Raw genomic sequence first — 27,845 nt, forward strand, 5'->3', positions numbered from 1 at the left:
CCGTGGCGATAACTTTTTAAAATGCGGGATCATTTTATGCATTTCTGATCCACGTAAACTAAATAATGTAAATAAAGCGACGCCTTCACGTTTTCGCGTGAGTACATAGGGTGTTATATTCGGCCTTTTTTTTTTTGCTCACACGGCGAACTATGTGACGCAGCGGAGTCATATCGACGGAGCTGTTCGCGCTTTCCTTTTTGAGAAAGTACGGAGAGTTTTGGAAATAGAGGAGGAGTGTGGACCGAACGGAGCCGGGTTCGCGGGTCCGGGGGCAGCGTCACTCTCAAAGTCTGGGTCACTAATGTCTCGTAGCGTCCAAATCAACTGAGCGCTTTGTTTACATTGCGTGGCCCCGGCGCGTGCGGTATATATCAGGAGGCACTCACGCAACGCCACGCTCCAGCTTCTCCAGCTGGTGTCTCGGGACTCGGTCGGTCACCTAAATATAATGTTACCCAGCCAGGCTGGATCGGTACCATCTGGAAACGGGTCCGCGTCCGGCAAGGGCAGCACCGGTCACAGTTCGGGGGTTGTCGGCGGCGGGATTCGCCCCGTCCTGGTCCGACCGGGGCTAAGCGACGGCGCGGGCGCTGCGGGGCGACACGCCGGGGACAGGGACGCGGTTGGGATGCTCGGAGCCAACGGTCCAGGCGGCTCGAGGGCCGCGAGACCGGGAAACGGGACCGGAGGGAACCCCCTGCAGGCTGCCGTACCGGGACACATGGTGGGGCTGAACGCGGGCGTCGTGCTGCCCATGGGGGCCCGGTTCGACCCGGAGCGGGTGTGCAGCGGCTCCGACAACGACTCTGAGTCCGGGGACGACGACGACCCGGTGGGGTCACTCGGGGACAGCAGGAGAGGGGTGAAGCGGGAGAGGGGGGAGATGATGGAGGCTGCGGCGGCGGGGCAGGAGGCGGGAGTCACCCCCGGAGATTACGGCATGGTGTCCGGGGGAGTCGCCGGGGCAAAGCCCGGGAAGAAGACCCGGGGGCGCGTGAAGATTAAGATGGAGTTTATAGACAACAAGTTACGGAGGTACACGACCTTCAGCAAGAGGAAGACGGGCATCATGAAGAAGGTGAGTGTGTGAGGCGCGTGCACGCTCATTGATTGATTAAGATGATTGGTTCATTGATTTGTGAGCTGACAGCTCCCTCAGAGGAGGAAAGCATGTCCAGAGTTTGGGTCTGGAAGTTCTGACATCCTCCTCAGAGGATGCAGGATCCCGGTTCTGCTTGTGACGAAGTTCACCCCACATAACTGTATGCAGCTGCATGCATGCATGCATGGAGCTGCATGCATGCATGCATGCATGGAGCTGCATGCATGCATGCATGCATGTATGCAGCTGCCACATGGCTTGCAGGCCTGCATGTGCCAACAGCTGACTAAACCCCCGGGAACCGGACCAGACGATTGCACAGACCACCGTATGGTGCACCCAGAACCAGGAGCAGAACCTCATTGAATACTCATGTTTGGTTCTTCTGCACACGGAACCGCTCTCTTAAAAACCCGATCACACAGAAATATTCTGCTGATCATCTGAAGGTCATTAGGAGCCAGATTTCATAAAAACTCCTCTTTTTTTCAGTGTGTTTTTATTTCCACAGCACCATCTAAACTGTTGTGTTTTGATGCATCCCAGACTGTTGTCGTGGAAACTGTGGTGTCTTCATGTGGGCTTTTGGCAACAATGAGGGGATGGAGATTTCTGTTGCCCACACTCCGTCAGCCCTGACAGGAGCTGACAGGTGGGTGGAGTGGGACGACTCATCGTAGCTCTGAACTTTCATTTTGACGGATCCACGTGATGCTGGAGGTTCTGTTCCTGGTCCGTAGGTGGTTCCTTCTCATGGACGTTTTGGTTTCTCCTCGGCGGCGAGCGGTGGAGTCGTTCGTGGTGAACGCCGTGTCGTTTACAGGGAGCAGGGATCTGCCGCTGGTTTTCAGTGGCCCCCAACACGGCCTGAGATAAAGTGATGGTTCGGGCTCCTGAGTTCTTTTGCTAGGACGTTTCGAGTCTTTTTGGACCCGGATGAGGCCTAAGAAAACAGCAAAGAGCCAAAGTTTTTATTTGAACTTCTTTACGTCTGTTGATGCATATATGGATCAAACCACTTTGGCTCCAAAATAACTTTATTGAGCATCAGCCTGAGAACAGCTGGCATGAATACAGGCGTTAAAGGGTTAACATATGCCTGTTATTGTACGGCAATTCTCGTTAATGGCTCCGCTTTAGTTGTGCCAAAGGAACCAATCAGGCGGAGACAGCAGCCCCCCACCCCCACCTGCAGCTACTCATATTTATGTGAAAATTGGCAGAGCGAGGAGCCCTATTAAAGGCCGCCGTCCACGCTCAGGTTGACAAATGAGTCCGTTTTTCCAGGCTGGACGTTGGCCAGACTCGGCGGTGTTGTTGAAGCGGCGCCGCGGTAGGCAGCGAGGGGAGGTGAGCGTGGAGTCACGGCGAGGAGCAGAGGGGCTGGACGATTGCTGCTCTCCACCGCTACTCTGAAGCTTTCGCCGGTTTTACAACGGCTCCATAAAGTTCTCAAATTTGAATTTGATTTGCGAGTTCTGGGGCGACGCCCCCGCCGGCGTGTGCTGAGGGGGATGGCGGCCTTCCCTGACGGTGACGGGAGCATCTTCAGGATGAGCGATGACTCTGAGGGGAGTTCAGGCTGAGTGCAGCCGTTTGGTCGGATGTGTGTGTTGGATGCAGTCTGAGTCCAAGCATCTGCTGGAAGCCATTCCTCCGTCCTCCTCGCTGGAGGGACGAGCTTCTCCTGGACTCGAACCTTTATCTTCTGCTATTTTGGTCTCTGTGGTGAAATGCATCACTTTTATTTCTGGATTTTTCTGCAGGTTGGAGTTCTGACGTTCCCGTTGAGATGTTTGAGGGCCGCGTTTCCGCTCCGGTCTTCATGTTGTGTTGTCGGTCTCGTTCCAGGCGTATGAACTGTCCACCCTCACAGGAACCCAGGTTCTGCTGCTGGTGGCCAGTGAAACGGGTCACGTCTACACCTTTGCCACCCGCAAGCTTCAGCCCATGATCACCAGCGAAACGGGCAAAGCCTTGATCCAGACGTGCCTGAACTCCCCGGACTCGCCGCCTCGGTCCGACCCCTCCATGGACCAGCGGATGAGCGCCACGGGCTTCGAGGAGACGGATCTTACCTACCAGGTGTCGGAGTCGGAGAGCATGGGCGACACGAAGGTGAGCTTCAGGAGCGAGCGGCGCCGTCTGACCCACCTCTGAGGGGGCTGTGGAGGGACGGTTCCGTGTCGTCATTTGTAATCTGAAGAGAATCGCTCCAGTCGCTGCCAAATGTGACACAAGCAGATGACATTGTTGGAGTTTTACGGACCTTAAACCTGAGAACAGCCTTTGTTCACGTTCCAGGGTTTTTACAGACGAGGTCGCCATGACGCCATCCTAAATTCAGACATGATTTCTTTCAGACTCGGTCCCAAAAAAAGGAAAAAACGAAACATTTTCGCTGCACGTTTACTTTCTAATGCGACTAAACTTCAGCAGTTTCTGAAGAAGATATGAACCAGCTGCCAAATCATCTCAACCCGACCTTTAGTTTTGGTTTAGTACTTTGGCATGTTTAGGCTTTTAAAATACACAAAAAAAGAAAAACCGGATTTACCTCCAACCTCGTCTCGTCTGCCCCATGAATTTACCCCAAACGTCTTCAAGTAGGTCAAAGCATCTTGATGGAGCTGGAAAAGTGTAAACGCCACGCGTCCCGTCTCCCGCCGCGCGTCCCGTCTCCCGCCGCGCGTCCCGTCTCCCGCCACGCGTCCCGTCTATCGGGGACAGTCAAAAGCGAGACCTGGAACTAGAACACACGATTGCGGCTGGGACGCAGTACGATTCCTGCGATGGCTGAGGTCTAAACCGGCAGGCCGACGGATCCTCCTGTGCACCTCCCCTTTGACCTCTGCCCCCAGGAGGAGCAGAGAGGTCAGAGCAGGTCTGTGGATGAAGAGCATGGCGGCGTTCTCGGAACACGTGACCCGTGCTTTACGTTCAGAACAAGAATGAATGAAATGACTTCAGAAGTCGTCTTCTCCGGCGACGCCACCCCGTGGGCAGTCAGTCGCATGCTGGAAGCGGGGACCGCCCCCTCCCCGGGTGTTTACACGGCATTGAGGACGGCCCGTTAGCCCGCATGGTGTTTTCCCAGCCGCCAGCGGAGTGTGGGGGTGCTCCTTCGGGGTGGGGGCTGAAGCCGGCGTGCGGTGCCGCTCTGAACCCCCCCCTGCTCATTGATAAAAATGAGATTCTGTCTCTGAGACCATATATGGTATGGTTTCCCTGCCTGCTCTCTTGGCTGAGGCCCCTCACATTCCTTATAAGCTGCAGCTGTCTTTGGAGTCCTGTGATTACACCCCCCGCCACCCCACCCCCAACTCCCCTCAGTGATACGGAGGGGAGGTATGGATGCAGATATGAGCGCGCGGCGTGGAAACCTCTAGACTTCCACTGCCGTGAGGGCGGAGGTCAGAGCTCTCCACCCAAAGAACGCTGGAAATGTCGGGAAGGTTGCCGCCGCCGCCATTTGGATGCTGCAGGTGGACGCGGTTCCCACTCGGCTGCACGAGCGTCTGCAGAGTCTGGATCACATCCATCATGAGAGCGGGATGTTGCGCAGACGTCCAAGCTAGTCTAAACACAACATGGTGGGGGGAGACGCCAAGAGGCTTTAAGGTGAAGGAGACTGTTGGGATGAAACCACTGATGACATCATCCTGAACTTCCAATAACACTCAAACACCAGGAAACCATGAATCCTTGGTCCAAGTTTGGTTCTGATCATCAGGTTTGGGTCTGAAGCTGCTGAAACATCTGAGAACTTGGACTGTTCCAAAGGGAAATCTATACGTGAATGTGGCAAAATGTATTTATTTTCTCTTTCCTTCCAATGTTTAAAACGTAATTATTTACATACCTTTCCAGAGATGACCTCTCTGATGCCGTGGTCATACCAGGCGTCGCATCGCTGCTCACTGATACCGCCGCACGTCCTCACAGTCGGTGCAAATCTGGTGAATGTCGCTCCAGGCTTTTTCTTTCACAGCTCTATTCCGATAAGTGAAAGACATGGCGTCGTAGAATTCCAGCCGGGAACAATATCCTCCATACGTCACCACCAAATGTATCAGTTCCCGATTGGTTACAGGTTTAACTTTCAACGAGCGTTCAATGCATTGACAGCAAATGAGAACTGAACTGGGTGACACACCACCCCCCCCCCCCCCCCCCCCCCCCCCCCGGCGTTCCAAACAGGAAGTACCTGCTAGCTCCAAGAAGCCAAAATCCCATTGACTTCCATAGAGAAATAATCAGCTGTGACTCATTCTATTGATCAGAGGAACCTTTTTTTTTCTCCAACACCTTCTTGATAATCCTCTTTTTTTCATGATACTTTTGCTGTAGTTCAAGTTATTAACTGACCGATCAGACTCCTCCAATAAAAAATTACCCCCTACCGCTTTCAGTGGTAGGGGTTGCCATAGAAATGCAGACGGATGAATCCCGGCTCACTGAGGAGGCGTGGCTCCAACATGGCGACGGACATTTTGTGGAAAAACGGCGTCTGAGTTGACTTCATTTGCTTTGACCCGGAAGAGAGTCATTTTCTGTGGACGACGTCACACGCGGTCCGTCCAGTTGTAATAATACATGGTCAATGGTTCAATGGCCGCCCATTTTGGCCGTACAACCCCAAAAACGGCCGTCCCATGCAGGCGTTTCCGAGGACGGCGTGATCATAGCTTTAGATATTTTCTGATTCCCGTTTGGCATAAAAAAGGATTCAATCACTTTTCGTTCGTTTGCAGCCTTAAAATATGTTATTGTGCTGCTTGAATGGAAGTTCTTTTGTCCTGATAGTTTTCTCCTACAAAGAGCCCCGACTATGACTCCTCCACCGCCATGCTCGACAGCTGAGGAGTCAGTAGCTGCGTTTACATGGCGTATGGTAAATGGCGTATACTTACATAGCGCTTTTCTACCCTCTTTCGAAGGCCCAAAGTGCTTTACAGTCACAGACCCATTCACCCATCCACACACACATTCACACACTGGTGGCGGCTCCGCTGCCGAACACTGGCGCCAACCTCCCACCAGAGGCAAGGTGGGGTTCAGCGTCTTGCCCAAGGACACTTCGACTCATTGGCGTGCAAGGCGGGAACTGAACCTGCAATATTACGATTATGGTTTGACCGCCATACCGCTGCACCACAGCCGCCCGTGGACAAAAGTAATCGGAAAGAACGCCTGATCGGAAGAAAAACGGCGTGAACACGCCGTTCGGAATACTCTGCTCCGGTCAGACTCGTTCGGATCAAAATTTCTTTCCGATGGAGATGGTGGGATTGTTGATCCGATCATTGTTCATGGAAACAGTTCATTCGGATCGTGTGTCACTACTGCTCTGGCTTTACGTCACGCATAGACGGAAGAGAAGGCTTTGGAGCTCAAACGGGACCGACCGGCTGCTCCGCGGACTCCTCTGCGCTCCGCCCCCGCCCCGTGGGCTCCTTACCTCTCCCTTCCTATCTTCTCTGACACCCCCCGCGATGGGGGCGCCGGGGAGGAGCGCTCCGTGCCCCCTGACGTCTGGGGTTCATCCAGGCTAAAAGCTGTCGTTAACCCGTGTTGGCCTTCACCTAACCCGCCGTCCGGCTTTGTTTTGCCACAAAAAAAGCACTGACCACACGGATTAAAAATATAATGATGAGCGTACAGGCGCTTCATAATAACATGAATAATAATAAAATAACGTTAAGAAGATAACCTCGTACATCACCGAGCTGCTGCATAAATGTATACGGCAGCTCACTTTCTTAACAGTGGAACTCATTTCCTCTTCCGGTATTTTTTAAACACTCGTGTGCAAATGATTTATTCCGACTGAAAGTGTGACCATGTGAACGCTCGTTCTAATCGGAGTTTTTCTGGGCCCATGTGCACGGTTGGATTCTGATCCCACCATTGACCTCATCAAGAGATTTTGCTTATGTAACCGCAGCTTTTTTTGCTGCGAAGTCTGAAGAGTTCGGTAGATGAAACGTTGGGGTTTGAACCTTCATCAACATTTCTACTTCCTGTTTTCATTGGAACTGGTTTGAAAACTCATTTCTGTGGAAGCTGTCAGGACGTTTTCATGTATCACACATTTCTTTTTCATATTTTGACGTCATAAGCGGATCAGTGCTGTGCGGTTCTGGTCGTCCGTCTCTGTACTGTTTTGAGGCGGTCGTGATTTCAACACATTTTTGTTTTCATCAGCACGACTAAAAACAGGAGAAAAAGGAGGAGACAGTCAGGTTTTGGCGCCGGCTTTGTGCTCCCACGCAGAACGTTAGATTTCCCAACTGTTCCTCCTGACTGTCACAGTTTGGGTTACATTGGACTCTGTGTTTGCTGAAGATTTCAGGTTATTTCATCCTTTTTCATTTCTTTTGGGGGTTTCTTTGATCTTCTTCCTCTTGCGTTGGAGCATTCTGACGTTTCGTGAAACGGCGTTTGGCTGCCCTGGTCAGCTCATCCCATCCTGATGAAGACGCCGTGTTGCACTACAGACCCCGATGTTTGGAAAAATCTGACATTTTACTGGGTTTCTGTAGAAAAGCAGGAAGTCGCAGACTTTTCCTTCCCGGGAAGGATCTCTGTGGTTTTGAGGTTGCAGCAAAAGTTCGATTCGCAGCTAATTTCTTCATTCTGAACCCTCTGGCCTGTTTCCTCCTCCTCCTCTCCCTTCATCCCTCTCTCTGATCCGCTTGTTTGAAATCCTGATTCATTTCATTTCATCGTATTTCCTTCTGTGAGCTCCTCCAGCCCCCCAGCCTCTTTGGAGGCCTTCGGGTGACAGGCCTGACGGCGTCATGATTGGTTGAACGTGCGTGAAGCATGTCGGCGTGTTAAAGTGGGAGGAAAGCAGCAGCCCCCCTCCTCCACCCCCTTATTTTACAGCGAGCAACTGGACAGGTCAGCCGCCATTGGCTGCACCTCCTCCTCTTGGGCTGCCTTGCCTTTTTTAGCAGTCCCAAATGGAGCTGTGAATTCCATGTTGCTGGCAGGGTGACAGGCTGGGAGACGGGAGCCAGCAAATGGGAGGTTAGACGAGGCCCGGTCACCAGAAGAAAGCACAATCCCAGCACAGCGCCAGCCGGCCAGTTGTCACCTTCAGTTTGGAGATGAATCCACTGTCAACCACCGGGAGTCCCGTGTGTCCGTCTCTTCTGGTTCCTTGTGAGATGAAGGAGATCCCGCTACTCCCAACACGTTTTGGATATTGTTGTTTACATGAGCACGTTTCCTAATGCGGCCTGTGGTTCAGGCTTCCTGAAGTCCAGCTGTGACCGTTCCGGCAGCGTGTGGTGGAGCGGGATCATCCATGAACAGGGAGTTGAGGGTGTTTTAGTAGAATTGGGGGATGATGATGTCCCTGTCCTGACATGGTGGCGTATCGCTCAGACACTTGCTGCGTGGTCACATGGTCTTCACTGCAAACGCTCACGGCGGTGTCTTGGTGTGGGTGGAGTCGCCTGCAGCGGTTGTCTGTCATTCCAGTCAAAGGGGTGGAGTCGGTTGTGAATGGTCAGTCTGGAGACCCCTCACATCTGGTGAACGGGCCTGCAGCTGTGTGGCGTTTGCCAAACCAGCTCGGAGGTCAGAGGTTCTGGTCATGGTTGTGGTCTGTCAAGGGGGGGGCCTCCACTCCTGGGTCGGTCCCAAACTCTGACAGTAGTTCTGGGTCTTCATGCAAGTCACCTGACCGCCTACCAACCGGAAGGCGCTGTGGTCGGGTGATGCTGCCCGTCCGTCAAGCGCCGTCGTGTTCGTGGCTCTTTGAACGATGAACCAATGAAAACTGTCTCCTGAACATTTCAAATCCTCGGATGTCACAAAAGATCAAAGACTTCCAGCAAAGATCCAGGTTGGCTGCAGTCGAACCATTCCTTTCCTTTTAGAAGTTCTTGGCTGGTATTGATCCGTCGCTGTGGTGCAGTGACCGGTGCAGCTTTAGAATCAATAGAGCGGCTCCAGGGAGAGCTGGACGTTCTGCACAGATTTCTGCTGACGTTTGGTGACGTGGACGAAAAAAGACAAAATCAGTAAATCTGGAGAGTTTCTGTGGAAGATGGATGTTTTTTGGTTTGTTGATCACGTTGAGGGTTTGAGTCCGTGTGGACGATGTCCAAAGTGAGACATGTTGGATTACGTTGGGAGGTTGGGGACCTGGATTCAGCTTTGATTGGAACATTTACCAGTAATGTTCACTTAAAAGATCAAATCATCGAACCTGCACATCAGTTTTGTTATGAAGCATTTCCTTCTTTTTTATTTGAGATGTTGTTAATGAAATGATTCCTCGTCTTCACGCTGAAATTTTCTTTTTTTCCACAGCTGGATCCTTCAGAGACGTAAAAACAAACCTGGTTGGGTTTAGAACAGAAGCATGAAGTCAATATTGACTCGGATTGATTTTGGATTTTGGCAGGAATGGTTCTGGCTGCAGTTCTGCGGTAAAACGTGGAAAGGCGCCAATCGGGTCGGTCACTTTTGATTCTTTAGAGACCGGTAATGGAGACATGGGTCAGTTCTTCAGGTCTCCATAACATCAGCAGTCTTTATGAAATGAAGATTTTCTAAAGCCTGCAGCCTCGGAGCGACGGCTGCTCCGTGGAGACGCAGAGGAAACGTTTCTGCTTCAGTCCGGACCAGATGAAGGAAGGGAGGCCTCAACGCTTTCAAAGGAAAAATGGAGGATAAAGAGAAACTAATGTCAGTGTCTGAGCGTTAAAAATCCTCTGGAAACATTTTGTGGGGAAAAAACGTTTTCTTGTAGTGAAAAAGCCTTTTTTTAAACTGTCAATGGTTCCACTGACTGTATAGGAGAACTGGACAGAGTAACCCCGCCCCCCCCCCTAGCTGTTCCTCATTTTATTGGTCAGACTTCTGGCTCTTCATGATACTTTATCTGTAGTTCAAGTCATAAACTGACCTCAATTAAAAGTAGGTGGAGCCTGCTGGCCAAACCGTTTGACAGATTTCATGTAGCCTGCTTTGAAGTGGGAGGGGTGTGGCCTTCCAACAAGCTGACTCCTGATTGGTGCGAGGGGTTGCCATAGAAACGTTGACTCCGACCTCTGCTTACCGACGACGTCTGGCTCCGACTTATCGGCATCTGAATCAGGAAAAAATGGCAGCTGAACTGATTTCACTTGGTTGGATCCGGACCAAACCGTTTTCTGTTCCAGTTCTGGGTTCAGGTGTTCAGTGAAGAAAAACGTTCATAAACGCTGTTGGAGAGAGCGGTTCAGGACCCACGCGGGTTTATTCTGACTGTTTCCTTCTTCCATCGGTTCATCAGTCTGCTGTTGAATATTTAAGGTGGAAATTTTAAAAAAAGGGAATGTTGGACTCTGAAAAAAAACTCAAACTAGAAACCAACATTCGTTTGTTTCTACTTGTCTTTTGAAAAGGTTTCTTTGCTTAAATGTTTATCTGATCTAATGTCATTAAGGCAACAATAATAAACCTTAAAGTAATCTGATTACTACCAGAGAGGTTCAGAGCTGTGATCCTTTCTCTGTTTTTATGGATGATGTGAACTGTAGTGATGCAGCAGCAGCTTTGAAGGCTTCAGTTACCTGATGAAGATCGCCGCCGCCGGCGTCTTCATCTTCGGCTGAACTGCTGGTTGCTGTTGGCTGTGGTGACTCTGAAACCAAAGCCGGCGCCGTTTATCCACGGAGCGTTTGAGCGGCGGTCAAACACAACAGTAGGTCAGTCCCTTTATACGTCACGCAGATCATGCAGCTCTGAATGCTGGGTAATCAGGTGCTCTGGACCTGTTTGAAACTCGGTCAGGCCTCCCGCGGCGCCGAGAAAAACCGCCGCATTTGCCTCCACAGAGGAGCGAGGCGAAGCGGGAAGAGTCGGTCCTGGGCCTTTTTTGAAACAACTTTCTGAAGAAGGGAGCATCTGGGTCTGTCACAGGAGCGCTCAGACCCGTGGCGGACATCTTTAGGGGTCTCCTGCTGCCTCATCTGCCCCCCCCCCCCCCCCCCCCAGAGGGGCTCGGGTTTCCTGCCAGCTGTCTGCACCCTCAGCTGTCTGTAACAGCGTCATACTTTTAGTTCTCCTGCTGAACTTTGGTCTCCTGGGTGACGCTCAGAGGTCCTGCAGCAGGAGACGTTCCTGAGGCCGTTTGGAGCGTTTTAGAACCAGTGTGAGGAACCGGAGGATTTTCTGAGCGGCTTTGACGGGGAGATCCTCCTGTGAGAAATGTGACGCAGTTCTGAGTGGATTTAGCGCCACATGATGTTGGAATCAGACGGCGGAGCCGCAGCTCTGTTGGCTCCTCCCCCTCCGACGCTCGAGCTGCTGTTTAACCACGGAGGGAAAGGACCTTGGACGGACGCTTTACTCCCATTAACTTTGAGCTCCCTACGGTTCCGCCGCCCCTCCCCCAACCCACGCTGGATTCTCCACCTCTCACCCACGTAATCGGTCACATATAAAAACCAACAGAACTCTGCCAGGACGGGTTGGCCCGGCCTGCTTCTGCCTCCGCTGGGAAGGAACTTTTGAGGCAGTTAAAGTTTAGAAAAGGCCGCCGTCTTCACCTTCATTCGTTTACATGCAGAGGAAGTCTTTTATTCTGAAAGAACAGGGGATCCCGAGGTGTCCAGACGGATCATGAACCTTCCACTGCCGTGCACAACAATTACTTATTTGAACTGCTTTTTACAAATCCTTCATTTGCAAAGGATCATTTTTTTATACATTTTATTTATAAAGTGCATTGCTTTAATGCATTGCTGCTAGCTCCAGATCATTCCTGCTGGATTTAAGGACCTGAGAAGATCCGGGACGTCTTGGTTCTGACATATAAAAGCGGGTCATCTACAGAAGATGCTGTGAAGCGCCGTGGCCCACAAACATGTTTCCTATCTGAAATATTTGGGAGGTTATCGCGTCTATGCTGCTCTCCACACCGCGACGACATGCAAAACACGCCTCAGCAAACTCCAGCTAAGACTTCATTTTCATGTCGGCAGAGATAGTCGGATCTGTGAAGCGGCGCGCGTTGGTCGGTGAGGTTCTGATGCTCCGCTGTGACCGTGTTCCTGATCTGTGGAGCCTGACGGTTCGGTTCTATGGCCCACGCTGTGCAGGCGGGACGTGTCAGTGGAGGACGGAAATCCTGCTTGGGTTGACTCCTGCAGAGAAAATCTGAATGATTTTGGACCGTGGAGAGCGGCCCAACCAACTGGGGAACTCGCCGTGCACATTTCTGCTCCACACCCCCTCTGTGGGAACGGATTCCCGTGGAACCAAACCCTTGGCTCCAGTGGTTTGTGGTCCATGCTGCTCTTACAGATCATTGGTATTGTGGGGGAAGAGCGTGGATGGGGGTTTGGAAGAGCGTCGTAGTTCCCGGCTGACACCCACTCCTCTCCTCATGCGGCCCACTCGCCAGCACATTAGCTGAGGTGCAGCGTCTCTCCTCTTTTCATCGTCTCATCTGCCGCGCGTCTTTGTGTGTTTTTGCAGAGTTGCCGGGTCCGTTGTCATGGTAACAGGAGTGATGCTATTGTTCTTCCGATGGAGCTGCAGGATGAATGGGAGGGTTTCATACGTTCTGGGAGGTTCTGTCATGGTTGTCTTTGGGGAAAAGTTCAACATTTGTTTGCGTTTTTCTCCAAACGTGTGACTAAAACCTTCACCTTTGCTGCTGGTTTATTTCTCTATGGTTCACTGCTCCTGTATTAACTCCAGACAGCGGGAGTGATCATGCATCGTGATCATGATGGTATTTTACCTTCTGATCCTCAACTTCCGGATTGAAGCCTTTTTTCAAAAAGTCCAGTTCTCTATGGCTACGTTCACACTGCAGGCTGAAACGACCCAATTACGATTTTTTTTTTTTGCCCCTATGCGATCTGTATCTGATCTTTTCATGACGGTCTGAACGACACAGATCCGATCTTTTCAAATGAGATCCAGGCCACACGTATCCGACCCGTACGTCATCGATACGCTACAAACGTCATCATTCTGCATTGAAGTAGGCAGGAACTAGATCATAAACATCAACCATGGCGGACGATGCTGCTGAGACCAGTCAGTGGAAGGGAAGCCAGGTCACAGATTGGATTCATTTTTGGGATGACAGCTCTATTCAGGCCAAACTCCAGGACTCTAATCGCAACCGAACGGTTTTTAAAAACATTTCCAGCTAAATGGCCGAGCGTGGTGTTGAACCTTTCCCGCCGTGACTTTTTTTCCTTTCCGACCGTGGTCAGAAGCGCGGTCTCCAAGGCGGATCCTCCTCCGGGGTTCACTTCCCCGTTCGGACCCTCAGCGGGTTAATAAAAAGTCAATAGCAGTTCTGCTGGGGGGAGCCGTCTTTTATCACCGTTCTCCTTCCTCCATAACACACAACATGAATGCGCCCCCAATGCTCCTCTCTCTCTCTCTCGCTCCCCCCCCAGCACATCCACATCCCCATTCCACAACAGTGGGTCCAGATGATCCTGGCTTCAATGCCTTCTTAAAATGAGAAGATTGTTATTGTTCTGCTCCTTTGTGAAAATAAATGTAATAATGCAAACAGAGCTCTGCTGTTGACAACACTGTTGTTGACATCCATTGTTAACGTTGGCTACTTCCATAAACAACAGTGACGTCGTTCACCGTTGAGGACTCTTCTGCGCATGCGGGTCACTTCTGGGTCATTTCAGGGTCACACAGGAGATCACAAAAGATCACATTTAATTGGAAATGTGAACGGCCTTGCAAGAAAATCAGATTTTTTTGTGAACGTAGCCTATGTAACCACTAGGGGGGGTTCTTTCATAGGTCCTTATTTACCTTTGGACACCTTTAAAAAAGTTTGCACATAAAGTTTCATGTACTTACTTTGTTCCCAAATGTGGGCGTGGCCTATTGGCAGACAGACCTTCAGGTGGTCTTCTACCACCGTTAATCACAGAATCGGAGCCAAAAACGTATTTCCCGCTCGTTTCAGCGCCGCTCCTACAGAGTTGATTCTAAATCTGTTCCGTTTCTGCCCCCCCCCTCCCCCTCCCCCCTTCATCACAGGAAGCCCTGAAGCCTACGTTCACCGTGGCCAACATACCGGGCAGCACGAGCACCCCCGCCGTGCCCACCACCTCCACCACCATGCAGGTGAGCAGCGGGCCGTCCTTCCCCATCACCAACTACATGGCGCCGGCGTCGGCCAGCGGCAACGTCAGCGCCAACGGGACCGTCCTGAAAACTGCCCCCGCGGGAGTCATGCAACTGCCCAGCGGCTTCACCTTCATGCCTGGTAGGGAGGGGGGGCTGCCACCGTGGGATGTCCTCTCTGTCCTTGTCACGACGTGGGGGGGTTTCTCATGTCACACAGCAAAGAGATCGCCCGCGGTTGTCCCGGGGGGCCACTTCTATGCCTTTGTCACTTAGGGACAGTAATAAAGGGGGGGGGGGGGGGGACTCCACAATAAATCATGAATATTTAATCAATTCTGCTGAAACGAAAACTAAGACTCGATCTATGGAGTGTGAACCAGATGTGGCCCCTCCCCTCAAGAGAGTTTTACTTGAATCCGTCCGGGACTGAAGGAGCAGATTGTCAGGATTCTCCTCTGATGACATCACAGCCGGAATATTGGTCAAGAAAATTAACGCGTCCAAAATGTCTTCCTGGGCTCCGAAAAATGTCAAATTCTACATACAGAACCAAAACACGCGTGTCAGGAGGAAATTATTATGGGATGGCCACAGGACATACAGCGAGGTGACCATTGGCCAATTGAGAAATTTGGTGATTTTTCAAATTTTGTGGGGGAAAAAGAAGAAAATGTTTGTTCCCAAAATTTCACACAACGCCACTTTCTTTTTTTTTATGAGGGGGGGGGTTAAGGAGGATCATGTGAGATTGTTTTTGCTGAACCTCCATGTTCTGATTTCTGTCAGGCACTGAGTTAACCGGCCGTGAGGACGGACAAATGCTGCCCTCTGAAGGGTCCTCGGTGTTGTTTTTGACTGACAGCCCCCCCATGCCCTTTTCCCCTCTTTTCCTGCCTCCTCTCTATCTGCCCCTCCTCCTCACCACCTGTCCGCCACATAGCAGCAGTGCCAGGTGGAACAACAACCCCCCCCCCCCCCCACGCTGACAGCTCCACAGTAGACAGCTTGAAAGCCGCCCCCCCCCGCTGCAGCAGCCACCTATGGAGCTGCGGCCATATGTGGGGGTGTGGCTCCAGAACCGGGCTGCGTCGTCGTCCTGTTAACGAAAGGCCCCCCTCCTATGCGGTCTTACTCAAACAGGGGGGGTTGAAACGGCGCCGCGGCTCGGACTCCGGGCCGGGTTAATGTTAAACTCATATCTGAAAGTTCTGACTAGATAAATAAAGGCGCCGGGTCATCAGTTTTTAGGCCCCGCCTCCTCCGGGGTGTTGCACCATTTGGCAGCGGGGGGGGGGGGGTTTGTTTGTAAAGGAATTTCATCCTGTTGTCAGCTTCTCTTCCAGCTGTTTCTGCCTTTCACCTTTAGTCTCCGCCCCCCTCTCTGTGTGTGTGCGTGCACGCGTGTCTGCAGCCGGCACTCCTCTCCCCCCCGGCACCCCCACCATTCCTCTGAGCCAGCTGCAGCAGCATTCCCTGGCGCTGCAGGGGCAGCATGGCCAGGCGCTGGCCGCCCCGCCGCTGCAGCAGGGACAGCAGGCTGTCTTCCGCTTCCCTGCTGCTGTCTCCCTCACAGGTGACCTGCTCTGCATGGTGCCCCCCCCCCACACCTGCTAATCCCACCCGTGTCGGTGCTTCGTAATGCTCGAGCCGCTGGTTCCTGCAGCTCTGACTGCACCAGCGCACGGCGCCACCACTGCTGCGCCCCCCCCCTGAACCGGGACCGGCCTCATGTCCCCTGTGTTTGCAGGACCCGGCATTCCCCAGCAGCTCCAGGCTATCCAGGTCCACCAGAACACGCAGCCCACCTCCAACAGCGACAGCAGCCCCGACATCTCCCACACCTCCACCAACTCCACCAGTAGGTCCCGCCATTCAGGCTCCACCCACATGTCGTTTCTGCACCTCCTTCAACAGGTTTAAGGAGAAATGTTTGCTCCTCTGATGGAAACGCCTCTGCAGCTAGCAGATTCGTGGCGCCCTCTGCTGGTGGACGCAGCTGTAAGCGGCGCCTCCCTCTCTTTTTCTGCAGCAACCGTAAGTCTCCCAGCAACCATCGTCACCTCGTCGGTGCCGACGTCTGTGGCGGGTCACATGATGTACCCCAGCCCTCACACGGTCATGTACGCGTCCACGCCGGCGCTGGCTGACGGAGGGCTGGCCGTGCTCAACGCCTTCTCCCAGGGGACCTCCGCCATGCAGGTTTCCCACGCACAAGCCCAGGACGCGGGTGAGAGGCTGCCCCGCCCGCCTCCCGTGGAAAGTGCGCGTTGGCGTGGCTCACCTGCTGTGTTGTCTCCGTCAGGTGCGGTCTCTCAGGTGTTCCTCACTGCACCTCCAGGAACGGTGCAGATCCCCGTCTCGGCTGTGCAGCTACACCCAGTACGGCAAGATCTGCATTTCACAAGTGAAACTCTCATATTCCCTCTGCAACCAGCATGCCACGTTGACTGCACTGACGCATCCTGACTGCGGCGCCACAAACACGCCTCCGTTTCTTTAACCATCTGCAGGCGTCGCCTCGTTTGCAGCCCAACTCGCACAAACGCCTGCAGCACCGCATGCCAGTCCCAAACGCCAATAAATATCCCAGCTTTTTGTGGCTTTTCCTGATTCCCAGCAGGACCGCCGTCTGTGCTGACTTGTGATTGGCTGTTGGGTTGTGCCGTCTCCTCACGCCGCTGTGTTTTGCCGCAGATGGTGATTGGCCAGCAGTCCAGCGGCGGCAGCAGCAGTAACCTGACGGAGCTCCAGGTGGTCAACCTGGATGCGGCGCCGAGCTCTAAGAGCGACTGACTGACGGGCGGCTGGAGCTGTTCAGCACAACACAAACACAACACAAACACACACAGATGTCTATTTATTGATGCCTTCCTAAAAAAAAAGCTTCACTCTTCTGAATGTGATTTCTACACATTAAAAACACACAATCAGGGGCGAACGTGTAACCCAGCTCGCTCAGTTGGTTTTTTGGTATAGAGATGTGTAAATATAAATATGTATATCGCAAATGAATCGCAGATATATCACTGTAACATCAGAGCCTATTTTCTACGCTGTTGGATTGTTACCTTCGTGGCGTGAGCATGTATTTTTCTGGGGGTAACGTGTAATTACAGACACGCACGCTGCCGGTGCCAGAGCTTCACACCAGCCAAAGAGACGTTTCGTCCGAATGTTCCCGCCGTTTCAGCACAACCGTAAAGAAAAACCTACATTTGCTAATGTAAATATATTTTTGTTAATTCATGAAGTGTTTTTTAACCGCCTCAGTTAAAACTATTGAATATACTTTCACATGGTTTGACTTACTGTCACTAGTTTTTTCACTACCAAACGGGAAAAAAGGAATCTGGATTATTACTTTAGATATTCTGGATTATCATGCTGACAGACTATTTACTGCCGTTGTTTTTCTTTTCCTGGAATATCTCAAATAATCCGTTAAAATGTCACCGAATCCCATGAATCCTTCATTTGGTTGTAAAAACGATGACGAGACAAAAACACAGTTGCCTCATTTCAGGCCATTCTCCTGTTTTTGTTCGGGTTTATCTTCTGATGAGCAAAAAGTGCAAAGACGATCCGTTCAGTCGTGACCCAGATGAACTCACGTTCAGGATAATCAGACATGGTGGGTCTCTCCTTCTCAAACTCCTCTTGGCTTACGAGCCGAACCGGCTGCAATCACTGAGTCGAGCCTTTCTGCACCGCCGTGCCTCTTGATCCGTGGCTGAAGAGTTTCTTCCTTTGGAACCGTCGCCCCATCCCCCGGTTCTCCAGGAGGACCCGGACCCCCGAGCAGAGGACAGTGGTGTTTACGTCCTGCTCCTTCTGAGGAAAGGGACTCTTTCTGATGGCTATAAAGGAATGTTTATTTTGAAAGATTGAATAGATTTGAGTGGTTTTCACCTCATCACTGACAGAAATGCTCTATTTGTGTATTTTTGTTTTACTGTACAAACATTTTGTAATAAAAGAAGATGACTCGACAGTCTGTGAAGAACGGCGTTTTCCCTCTGAAGGGGTCTTATTCAGACGGAGAACTTCCAAAAGGTCCTGAAAGTTCCGCTTGGGCTGCAGGGAGAACCTGAAGCCAGCGTGCGCTCTGCAGCAATGATGCAACCACGCTCAAACTGACCGCCACGCGCCGGACGGACCAGCTTAACGGGAGGAAGGTGAGGAAAGCACGTGGAACCGAAGTAGGAGAACCCAGAGGTCCACCCACGCCTCTGTGACCGTAAAACAATCCTTACTGATGCACTTACACCCGGTAGGATTTCTCTATAGAGAGTACACAGTATACGTATGTATTTATACACACAGTTGATAGAAAATGTGCATGATTGACAGTTTAAAAACATCACCATCCACATAGGAATGTTTTCCATCAGAATCCAAATTTCTCTTTTTGGTTTATGAAGACAAACGTGACGATGAGTCATTGGACTGTCGCATAAGGAGGAGCGACAGGGTGGATGTGTGGGCGGAGCCTGAGAAGCAACCATGAAGACTCCAAAAACAACACAAACTTTCCAATCAAAGCTGGATCTTAAATGTCCCAGTTAACACAGAACCAGCGGGGCGGTTCTTTAAACCACAATGAAAAGGGAAAACTGCGGCGGTTCAGGTCTGGAGATGCTCCTGGATGAAATACCTCTGAAGGGTCTAGAGGTCTTTAGGACACGCGAGAGCGACATCAGCCGTGCGTCGACACAAAACATCTGAAGATGAACACAAGCAGCTTTACAAATAAATAAGTGACTGAGAACATGGATGTTCAGAGGAACGCAGCACAACACCAGAGCTTTTCCCTCCATGAGCACGAGTGACAGCGAGGTCCAGATAGGACCGCGTGACGCTAAGCGGATCGTTTGAACGCATTTCAAGATGGAAAAAAACAAACGACGCTGTAAAACAGCAAAAAAAAAAGGCAACATGGAAGCAAAGAGTTCAATACGAGGGCTTGGCATTTAAAATGAGCTGCAGTATCATAAATACTGAACTGCATTCTGGGTAAGTGCAGGCTCGGATGGCGTTTTCTGATAGAAACGCACAGATTCGCTGTAACTGAAGATGCGTTTCCACACGTTTACAGACAGAAAATAAATACAGGGGGGGGGCGCCTCTGGCCGGACAGTTTTCACAAAAACCAGACCGGGTCTTCACGGTGGATCATGGGGTCTTCAACAGTCCTCCAGCCCGCCCCCGGTGAAGCGGTAATACTTAAAAAACCCTGTGCCTCCCGTCCCACAGAACCACAATGTCCCGGTTAGTCCCGACGGCGAGGAGGTCAGGGCGAAGACGAGGCAGCGGCGTGGAACTTGACAAAAGCGATGGCGGCCAGCTCCTTGCAGAACTCCTCCAGGACAATCACCCCCTCCAGGAGAGTCCCGTGGTCGACCCTGCGGAAAAACAGAGGTCAGGTCCTGCAGCCGGCGGAGAAGCGAGCACGGCGAGAAGGAGGACGTACGTGATGCCCTCCGGCTCCAAGCCCAGGAGCCTCTTCCTCACCAGCAGCAGTTTGGGGGTGAAGTCAGGGATGCGCTGAATCCTCAACATGAGGTCTCCAACCACCTGAAGGACACGAGAAGCAGCAAACTGCAGCAAAACCCTCCTGAGGATCAGCGATGGGACGTCCTCCAGCATCGACATGTCCTTTGTGAAGCGGTTCGGTACCTGCCGCTCAAACGTTTAAGCAGGAGTTGCGGGTTTGAGAGGAGCTGGAGGCGGGAAGCTTACCCTGACGATAACCGAGAACAGGGACCTGCAGCCGGGGGCCAGGTTGATGTAGGGGTCCAGCAGGTATTCGTGCAGGTGTGGGTGTGGTAACAAAGACAGCTTGGAGAGCACCGCCGTCACCTGTAAGTTCACATCGTAGGGCTGCGGGATGAAGAACGGGTGAGAATCACGCCAACGTCTGCTCAAACCCACCATTTATCCGCATGATGAAAAATATGTGGATTCATCCAGTCGATGGAACTCACCTGATCCAGAATTCGGCCCATTCTGTCAAAGAGAACCTTCAGGAAGTGACCCTCGAAAAATGGGGAGTCCAGGTTACATTTCTCTAAGGGTTTGGGGTGTCCTCTCCAGTCCCACCGCTGGCAGATCCCACAGTAGTCCCTGAACTAAACAGAACCCATAGTGAGCGCAGACGCTCTGCTGATGGGCCGGGCCGGGCCGGGCCGTGAGCGGCAGCTCACCTGTCGGTGTGCGTCTCTGAGGTACGTGTCGTATCCGGTTCCTTCCACGTGATACGAAGATTTGGCCTCATCGGGAACCAAACACAGGAAGCTGCAGCGACAGAAGGTCACGGATCAGGCTTTGGGGCCAAGACGGACACATTCAGCAGAGCGAGGTGAGCGGACCTGTTGACGATCTTGTGGACCTCGGTCTTCCCGTCGGCCTTCGAGTGCTCCGGACTCTGAGGCGGGGAGGAGCTGATCCACTCGGAGGCCAGCCGGCTGTCTGGTGAGAGGTCATCGGCGAAGAGCGGATCCTCCTCCAGGTCTCTGAGGAGAGAGTTTGATTAAACTAGAACCCGGAGCCTTCAGCCATTTGTAAAACCTTCAGTGCAGCAGAACTGATGTCAGTCATCTAGATCCTCTGTTTCCATCACATGTGGGCCAAAATCCAGAGAATGTGGGGATGAATCTGCATTAGTTTGCATCAAAACCAGAGGAATGGATGTTACTGATTAGATTATGCATCAGAACCGGATCCAGTCCTGAAATCCAAACGCGAGTAGAAGAAACCAAAGCAGCTCCTCGATGCATGGTGTTTGGTCCACCAGGGAGGGGGGGCCAAAGGCCTGAAGGGGTCCTTACACAGCGTCATGAGGCTGGCCGTTCTCCACAGGCTCGCGCTCCTCCTGGGGTTTGTTCTCCAGGTAGTTCCTCTCCTCCAGGCTGCGCAGCACCAGACTGTGAAGGATGTGCTGGTTGGGCTTCTGGATCAGGTGTTCGAACAGGCGGAGCGTCATGATGCTGATCTGTGGAGACAGGAAACGGGGCTCAGCGGGCGGCACAGAGGAGACGGCCGCTCCACCAGGAGGTGAGCAGCAGCGGCAGCTTGACTGTGGAGATGTGATTCATCCATGTTTGGTGTGAGGAAAAGAATCAAAATTCCTGCTGGCCAGAAGGTTTTCAAAGATCAGAGAAGAGTTTTTACTCTCAGAGATCCTAATGCTACTTTGCCTGTGCGTGCTGCGAGTGGGAGGAGCTACCGTCAAAGGTTTTTAGCCTCACCGCTACATCACGGAGGATGAGGGTGAGAGATCAGGAGGATTGATTCTGAAGAAACAAAACATCGGGGATCACATCTCCGTTTCTGAGACTTTCCCGGTACGGCGAGCTTGACCGTCTGAATCACGGCGCTTTCAGCGGTACCTCCGTCTCTCCATGACCCAGTTTGACGACCTGATGTCCCGCATTAGTCCGAGGCGGGAGAAAATAAGTAAGGGTTAATGGCCGACAAAGTGTGCATTATCAGAAATGAATGCACACTTCATCTGCCATTAACCCGCTCATACCGCGATCACCTACAAAAGAAATTAACCAGTTTTTAGTCCTTTATTCTTGTCATTTTTACGGTTTGGATCACTTTTTTCACAAAAGCGGACTATTCGTTACGTGGTCCAGCCTACAATCTTGACTGAAGCGGCAAAGGAAATCGATATTTATGCTGATGATCACCATGTGTTAAATCAAGCATCAGTTCAGAGAGAAAGTTCTCCTTTTACCGCATATTTCTGTCCAGATGATGAAGATAAAGTTTGTTTGAACGAAACTGGCGCAGTGATACAGAACATTTAAGATATGTGACCGGAACTACTTTTTTAGGCGTAGGGTATCACTTTCAATGCACACCCAGCAGCCAATCAGAATCGAGTATTCACCCGGACCGTGGTATAATATCGGAGAAAATTGTCATAAAGTCCAGGAGAACTTCAGGCTCCTTTGCTGGCTGTGGACTCTGATTACATCATCAGGGGGGGAGGAAAACCTGTCATTAGATCATTTTCAATAATTGAGAATTGTATCTGATTTAATGTAAAAACACACAAACATGGTGGACCCTGCCGATCACATGACCCGACCCCCCCGAACTTCGCCTAAAGCTAATATTGCGAAACATTTAGTTTTTTTCATGGTGGACGGACAAAGGGCTTTGGACGCCGTGTGCTTGTTGTGTCGTCATGTCTGTATTTACTTCCAAAGGAAAAGTAAAATAAACCTTTTTCCGTTCAATGAGATGTTGAATTAAGTGGAGTCCTGGATTCAAAGGTACGCTGAGGCATGAAGGGGTTCCACGCCGTATTCAGACAGGATGTTTATTAGCTGTATAGGCTATGAATTTGTTTGTCTTGAATAAAGAGCAATAAAGACCTCGTCTGACAGGTGGTCGCAGTGCTCGATGAGGCGGTGGCGGAGCTGATTCTGCGCCGTCTTGGCCGGCGTTTCGGGTTCCGTGGCCTCTCCCAGCAGGAAGTACACCATCTCCTGCAGCAGGGCGTCTGACGTCACCTGCCGTATGATCCTGTTCAGCAGGGCGGTGGAGGTCAGGATGCCCACCTCGGACCTGCGGAGACCCACACAAAGCTGTGGTTGCACTCTCAGGGTGGGGGGGTCGTGGTTGGCGGTTCGTGACGGGACTCACGTCTGCATGAGCCGCGGCTCCATCACGGCCATGAAGAACCGCTCCTTCACAGCTTTCGCCATCACCACGGCTGCTGACTGTAAGACAAAAGGCAGAAAACGCTGCAGCTCAGCCTCCTGCTGCTTCTGTGGAGAACATCTTCAAACACAGAACGTCTGAGGAACCTTCTGAGCCTCCTTGATCAGCTGATCGCAGTAATCCAACCACGACAGAAATGAGATGAGAGCTCTTTTTCCCGTGAAGATGGCGGCGTCTTCCTTCAGGTTATAAACATCCAGACTGAAAGGAGAAACGACCTTCAGACTGAACCGCCGCCATAAAGCACAGGAAGACAAAAAAACAACACTATTTACCCCCAGTTCACCGACTCCACTGTCTCAATGTCCAGGGGGTCCATGGACTGCGGCAGAGCTTTGTAAAAGGAGACCAGCCTGTCGGTCAGGAGATGGCAGAGTTCCGTGTTTTCCGTCAAACACTTGGCAGCAGCCGGTTCTGGTAAACTAACCAGCAGCATCAAACCCTCGCAGGCCTTCACCACGATCCTGCCATCCTGACACCAAACAAATAGTGAGCAGAAGCCTTTGTGTCCAGGAAACGATGCCGGGAACAGAGAGGAAACCGCCTTACGGGACTTTTGGTGAGGTTGAGCAGCGATGTGACCAGGTTGTAGTTGTTAGTGCTGCTGGCTGGACCAGCGGCTGCCGCCTGCGCCTCCTCTGCATGCTCGTCTGCAGGAGACTGGCCCGTGTCTGGAGCCAAGGCGCTCTCCTTCCCGCCGTCCGTCCCCGCCAAGCTTTGGTTCTCCAGCCTCTTTGACTTGTTCTGCAGACATTTCGAAAGCGACTCAGAGGACGGACGCGTCTCCTCGATCGCGTTAGGGTGTCAAAGGTCACAGAGACTCACCTCTAGGAAGAAGTTGACGAGGTACGGGTCCTGCTTCAGTTTGGCACAGACGATACAAAGGAACTGGATCTCCTCGTTCTCTGTGGGCGCTGCCAGAACCTCCCCACACAGTCGGATCAGTTTCTGAACGCCGTGAGGAGAAACGTTCAAATCAGCGGCTCAGATCGCAGGACATCTGGAGGTAAAGGTGTCCAGGCAGCTGCACGCTCACCTGCACAGGTCTGTGGACGTTGATGTGAGGCAGCAGCGGCTGACGGATATGGGCCAGCAGTTTGGTGTAGAAGGTCAGAACTTGTTGCTTCATTCCTGGAGGACACTGATGACAAATCATGAAGAGATGGTTCCCATCAAACATGCATCACCTGACCAATAATTCCCACGGTCACTAAAGCCGGAGCGCCTTACATCTGCCTTGCCCAAAGTGTAGAGCGTCTCCAGGATCTTGTGGTGCAGGAGGTACTCCATGCAGGGGCCCGTCTCCCCCGACTCCCGTTCTGCTTCCTCCTGAGTCAGGATGTCCAGCATCTGTTCCAGGTGGGAGGGGATGTTGGTGTCTGTGACGGGAGCTTTGTCGTCTGGCAGGAGAATGTCAGAAGATCCACCCAAAAAATAAAGAGATCCATAAGGATCCACCACGCCAGAGCAGGTGACGTCAGTATCAGTATGTTAGAGCTGCTAGTAACAGAAATATGCTGTGTTTTCCTGTAAAATAGCCTAGAAACAACAAGAAAACTCTGGGATTTCAAAATAAAATCCAAAAATATATGTTTTATAACATTTACAGTAAAACTTGTTTTTATCTGTTACTTTTAAACCCCGGAGAACCAGCAGCAATTAACAGCAACAAATTAAGAATTAACTTTTTAAAAATAAATCTAAAAAAAGAAATTATTAAAAAAAAAAAAAGCGGCCAAACTTGACCTATATGGGTTTTCCAAAATTCAAAAAACATTTACCTATCTGTTTTAATTACTATTTACTAATGATTTAATGTAAACCTCATAATCCTATAACAACTGTTGTTACAATAACACGCGTACCCCCCCCCCCCCCACACACACACACAACACTTCTTTTCTGCCTGCTTTTATATAAACAGACAAAACAGATCGACGTCTTTCATTCTACAAAGATCCAAAACTAGACATTTATCTTGACATTTTAGTTTTTTTCTGTAAATAATTTCCTGACAGTCGCTGTGTGCTTTTATTTTTCAGCCTTTGGTTGAGGATAAAAATATAATTAAAATTCACTGGCCAAAATAAAAAACTAACAGTAAACGTCAGTCAGGACACAAAAGTTAAATAGGTTTCTACAATTCCAAATAAAATGGATCCTACACGAGTTTCTAACGCAACATGGAAATGCTTATGGTCTGTTTGTTTCGAACCACAAAGCCAACCGGGTTTTACTTTAAAGCACTACAGAAAAACAGCACTGTGGCAGTTTCCTAATGCGGGGGGACAAAGAAAAACCAGAAACACGGCTTCACCGTCACCAGAATAACGTTGGTTTACCTGAAGTCTCGATGTAATAGTGCGTGATGGCCTTCCAGTGATAGACAAAGTCCTCCTGCAGGGGCAGCGACGGCGCCAGCTGGAAGAAACAACATTTCACCTTCATTTATTCAGACGTGAACGGATATTTATTCATCCAACGCCGAGCGGCGCCAGCGGAGCACCTGGGCTCAAGGGTACAACAGCAGGGTGGATGATGGCGGGCAAAGCACTGCAACGGGAAGCGTACTGCCGGTCCAGGAACCCGGACTTCAACTCCAGATGTTCAAAACTAACCATCAGGCCGTCGACAGGTCTCATCCAGATCTCAACGGTTTGCATGGAAGGGAATGGCCCCCCTATGCAAACATGCAGCATGTGAAGCTGTGACATCCTTCTCATAACCTATGCAGTTATGATATAGACGCATCACTTCCAGCTTTGACTGCTTCCTCTTTCTGCAAACGTCTCCCACAGGTTTAGGAGAGTTTATCAGAACATGTGACCCTTCCTCCAGAAGCACAAGTGTTCAGTCGCACTCTAATGTTGAACAAAAACCTGCAGTCTTTGCTCTGATTTATGTAGGGTTTCCACTTTGGGACGGAGTTGAGTCCGTGTTTCAGTGTAAAGCACTTTGTGTTAAGTATGAGAAATGCTTTATAAAGTTTGCTTTGTGATTCTCAACCTCTCCCCTGACTGAGGCAGAGTAAAAAGCTCATAGATGTCAGCAGCTGATCGTTCACAGATGAAAATCCTCCACACCTGGAATGATTGGAACATCTGGTTCAGAATCATGGATCCCGGTGTGGAGGAGAAACTGCGGGGGAAAGACAGAGCCGCTCGGAATCAGGTTTAACCCGGTTACAAGCGTATACCGGGTTAGCCCGGTTTATCTTTGCAATAACACGCGTGACATAATCGTTTTTAGCGGCACCAGAAGTTTGCGCAACTTTAGCAGGTCTGTCTAAGAATTTCGACACGACTCGTCATCTGTAACGGGATGCTAGCTGCAGAGTTAGCTTAGCTACTTTTAGAGCCACACGTCTTTAAAAAACACCTTAGCGTCATTGTAACTAGTTATTAGAATTGTAGTAACGAGTTGCTATAAAACAAAGTGTTACGATTTGTATTACTATGGAAAAAGACATAATAATGAGGAACATTAATGTATAAACAAGCTAGCCCGTTAGCCGTGGTTATTTAAGCTAGCTGCTAGCTTGCACACCAAATGCCGGGTTGTTGTTGGTAAAAACGACGTTTTCAGCGATAACAGTGGAGAAAATGTGACAAGAACAATCGTTTAACCGAATCACTTACCGCTTCCACCGCGTGCTGGAGAATGGAGGTAAATTTGGAAAACATCTTGTTCTTCGACTGTACAAGTTTCTCCCGAGAAGACCTAGAGAATTCCTCTATCTTCTTCTTCCTGTTGTTGCCGCCTCGCTCCAGATTGGAGGTTTCATATAATGACCCTTGAGACGAAAGAAATAAACGTAAGCAATAAAGCCGTAACGCGCCGTTCGCTTCGGGGGGCTTCAGGGGCCTGGCATGGCCGGTGAGTGTAAACAAGACGTCGCTGACCGTCTCAGGACACCGTGGCACTTCCTCCGCCAAAATGCACTACCGAGACGCACCGCCAGGGGTCGCCCGTGCGCCGCACAAAGGCTTCTAATTGGTGAGAAGCGTCGGCGCATACAGATGAGGCGCGAGCCATTCCACCAAATTAAAGAACGGCGTTCATTCTGGGATGCATTTTAATTACTAAATGTTAATCCTGCGCTTATAATAACTGCTGTGAATATCAAATCATCACTGTAACCCAAATACAAGCAGATCTCTAAATAGTGCTGGATTCTCCCCACATATCTGCTTTAGGTTTCATGGATCTAAGGGGGGGTAAGAGCATTAATGATGTAGAAGATTTTTGAAATATAAAAACACGGAAAAAAAAACTTTCAGATTGATCCTAAATACCATTCACCAGAACAGCGGTCGTAGGATTAGAGGCTGTCTGTCCTTTCCTCAGCAGCAGCAAAATGAACGACCATGATGGAGCTAACTAACTGTTCTACAGTGCTCCGTCGTGGACAGAAACTTGGTGGAAAATAAAGCAGGATGCTGTCTGTTCCTGGACACGCCCTGTGGCTGGAAACGACCGTCTCCGCCGCGCAGTCCGCTCCGGTCTGCAGCGCGCGCAGCGTTTTACCGACGCGCCACCAAACGCCGTGAAGAAGCGACATCCAGAAACTTCATGTTCCGTCCGCCTGCTCCTCTGGGGATGTTCGGCTGTTCCTCATAGCTGCTGCAGGGAAAGAGCGGCTGTACCTACCGGGCATGTCTGCGGGAGGTGAGTGACTGAAGGTCGGCTCTGTGCTCCAGAATCTGAAGAAAAGCCGCTTGCGTCGGTGTTCAGGAAAAACTGGGCTGAGAAAAAAAGACTAATTTAGTAAGTAGGTTACATGGCTCCACTGCTGCACCCTTCACTGGATGGAATCAACTTCCTGTTCCTGAAACATTTATCATTTACAATTTTAATGTTTCAGTTATATCAGATACTT

General features: G+C 50.9%; 3 protein-coding genes across 5 annotated transcripts in view; 2 read left to right on the plus strand and 1 right to left on the minus strand.

Annotated features, from left to right (window-relative positions):
• Positions 1 to 97: 97 nt before the first annotated feature.
• On the plus strand, positions 98 to 18,233 carry srf (serum response factor). 3 transcript variants are annotated; one of them, XM_011484747.3, is made up of 8 exons: positions 98 to 1,081; positions 2,957 to 3,223; positions 14,141 to 14,369; positions 15,642 to 15,803; positions 15,978 to 16,088; positions 16,260 to 16,457; positions 16,533 to 16,634; positions 16,925 to 18,233. In XM_011484747.3, the coding sequence occupies exons 1-8, from the start codon at positions 452 to 454 to the stop codon at positions 16,963 to 16,965; spliced, it is 1,740 nt and encodes a 579-aa protein (XP_011483049.1). In that variant the 5' UTR covers positions 98 to 451; the 3' UTR covers positions 16,966 to 18,233. The 3 variants fall into 3 exon arrangements, with proteins under 3 accessions (XP_011483049.1, XP_011483048.1, XP_011483050.1); XM_011484746.3 differs by having other exon boundaries at positions 106 to 1,081; positions 16,533 to 16,609; XM_011484748.3 differs by lacking the exon at positions 15,642 to 15,803 and having other exon boundaries at positions 121 to 1,081; positions 16,533 to 16,609; positions 16,925 to 17,179.
• fam160b1 (family with sequence similarity 160 member B1) lies at positions 18,172 to 27,738 on the minus strand. The gene is made up of 18 exons (XM_020709784.2): positions 27,617 to 27,738; positions 26,605 to 26,759; positions 25,309 to 25,387; positions 24,197 to 24,366; positions 24,003 to 24,107; positions 23,792 to 23,914; positions 23,516 to 23,710; positions 23,242 to 23,438; positions 23,053 to 23,167; positions 22,889 to 22,965; positions 22,618 to 22,810; positions 21,058 to 21,221; positions 20,599 to 20,742; positions 20,434 to 20,524; positions 20,215 to 20,358; positions 19,970 to 20,110; positions 19,701 to 19,804; positions 18,172 to 19,632 (listed from the first exon to the last, which is right to left on the minus strand). The coding sequence occupies exons 1-18, from the start codon at positions 27,621 to 27,623 to the stop codon at positions 19,521 to 19,523; spliced, it is 2,316 nt and encodes a 771-aa protein (XP_020565443.1). The 5' UTR covers positions 27,624 to 27,738; the 3' UTR covers positions 18,172 to 19,520.
• ablim1 (actin binding LIM protein 1) overlaps positions 27,326 to 27,845 on the plus strand; it is a 39,744-nt gene continuing 39,224 nt past the window's right edge. Inside the window, exon 1 of the mRNA XM_023963012.1 lies at positions 27,326 to 27,634. Within this exon, the coding sequence (XP_023818780.1) occupies positions 27,622 to 27,634 (13 nt within the window). The 5' untranslated portion in view covers positions 27,326 to 27,621. The remainder of the gene's footprint in view (positions 27,635 to 27,845) is intronic.

This window comes from Oryzias latipes, chromosome 15 (assembly GCF_002234675.1).
Source record: "Oryzias latipes chromosome 15, ASM223467v1".
In the NCBI taxonomy this organism is placed as follows: domain Eukaryota; kingdom Metazoa; phylum Chordata; class Actinopteri; order Beloniformes; family Adrianichthyidae; genus Oryzias; species Oryzias latipes.

Bases quoted from the DNA above. Each gene is read 5' to 3' on its own strand.
- srf (XM_011484746.3), top strand. From the start codon at position 452: ATGTTACCCAGCCAGGCTGGATCGGTACCATCTGGAAACGGGTCCGCG. The intron at 15,804-15,977 runs GTGACCTGCTCT...CTGTGTTTGCAG, and splicing joins TGCTGCTGTCTCCCTCACAG to GACCCGGCATTCCCCAGCAG. The intron at 16,458-16,532 runs GTGAGAGGCTGC...TGTCTCCGTCAG, and splicing joins CGCACAAGCCCAGGACGCGG to GTGCGGTCTCTCAGGTGTTC.
- fam160b1 (XM_020709784.2), bottom strand. The intron at 23,915-24,002 runs GTGAGCGTGCAG...CACGGCGTTCAG, and splicing joins ACGTCCACAGACCTGTGCAG to AAACTGATCCGACTGTGTGG. The intron at 20,743-21,057 runs GTAAGGACCCCT...CTCTCTCCTCAG, and splicing joins GGCCAGCCTCATGACGCTGT to AGACCTGGAGGAGGATCCGC.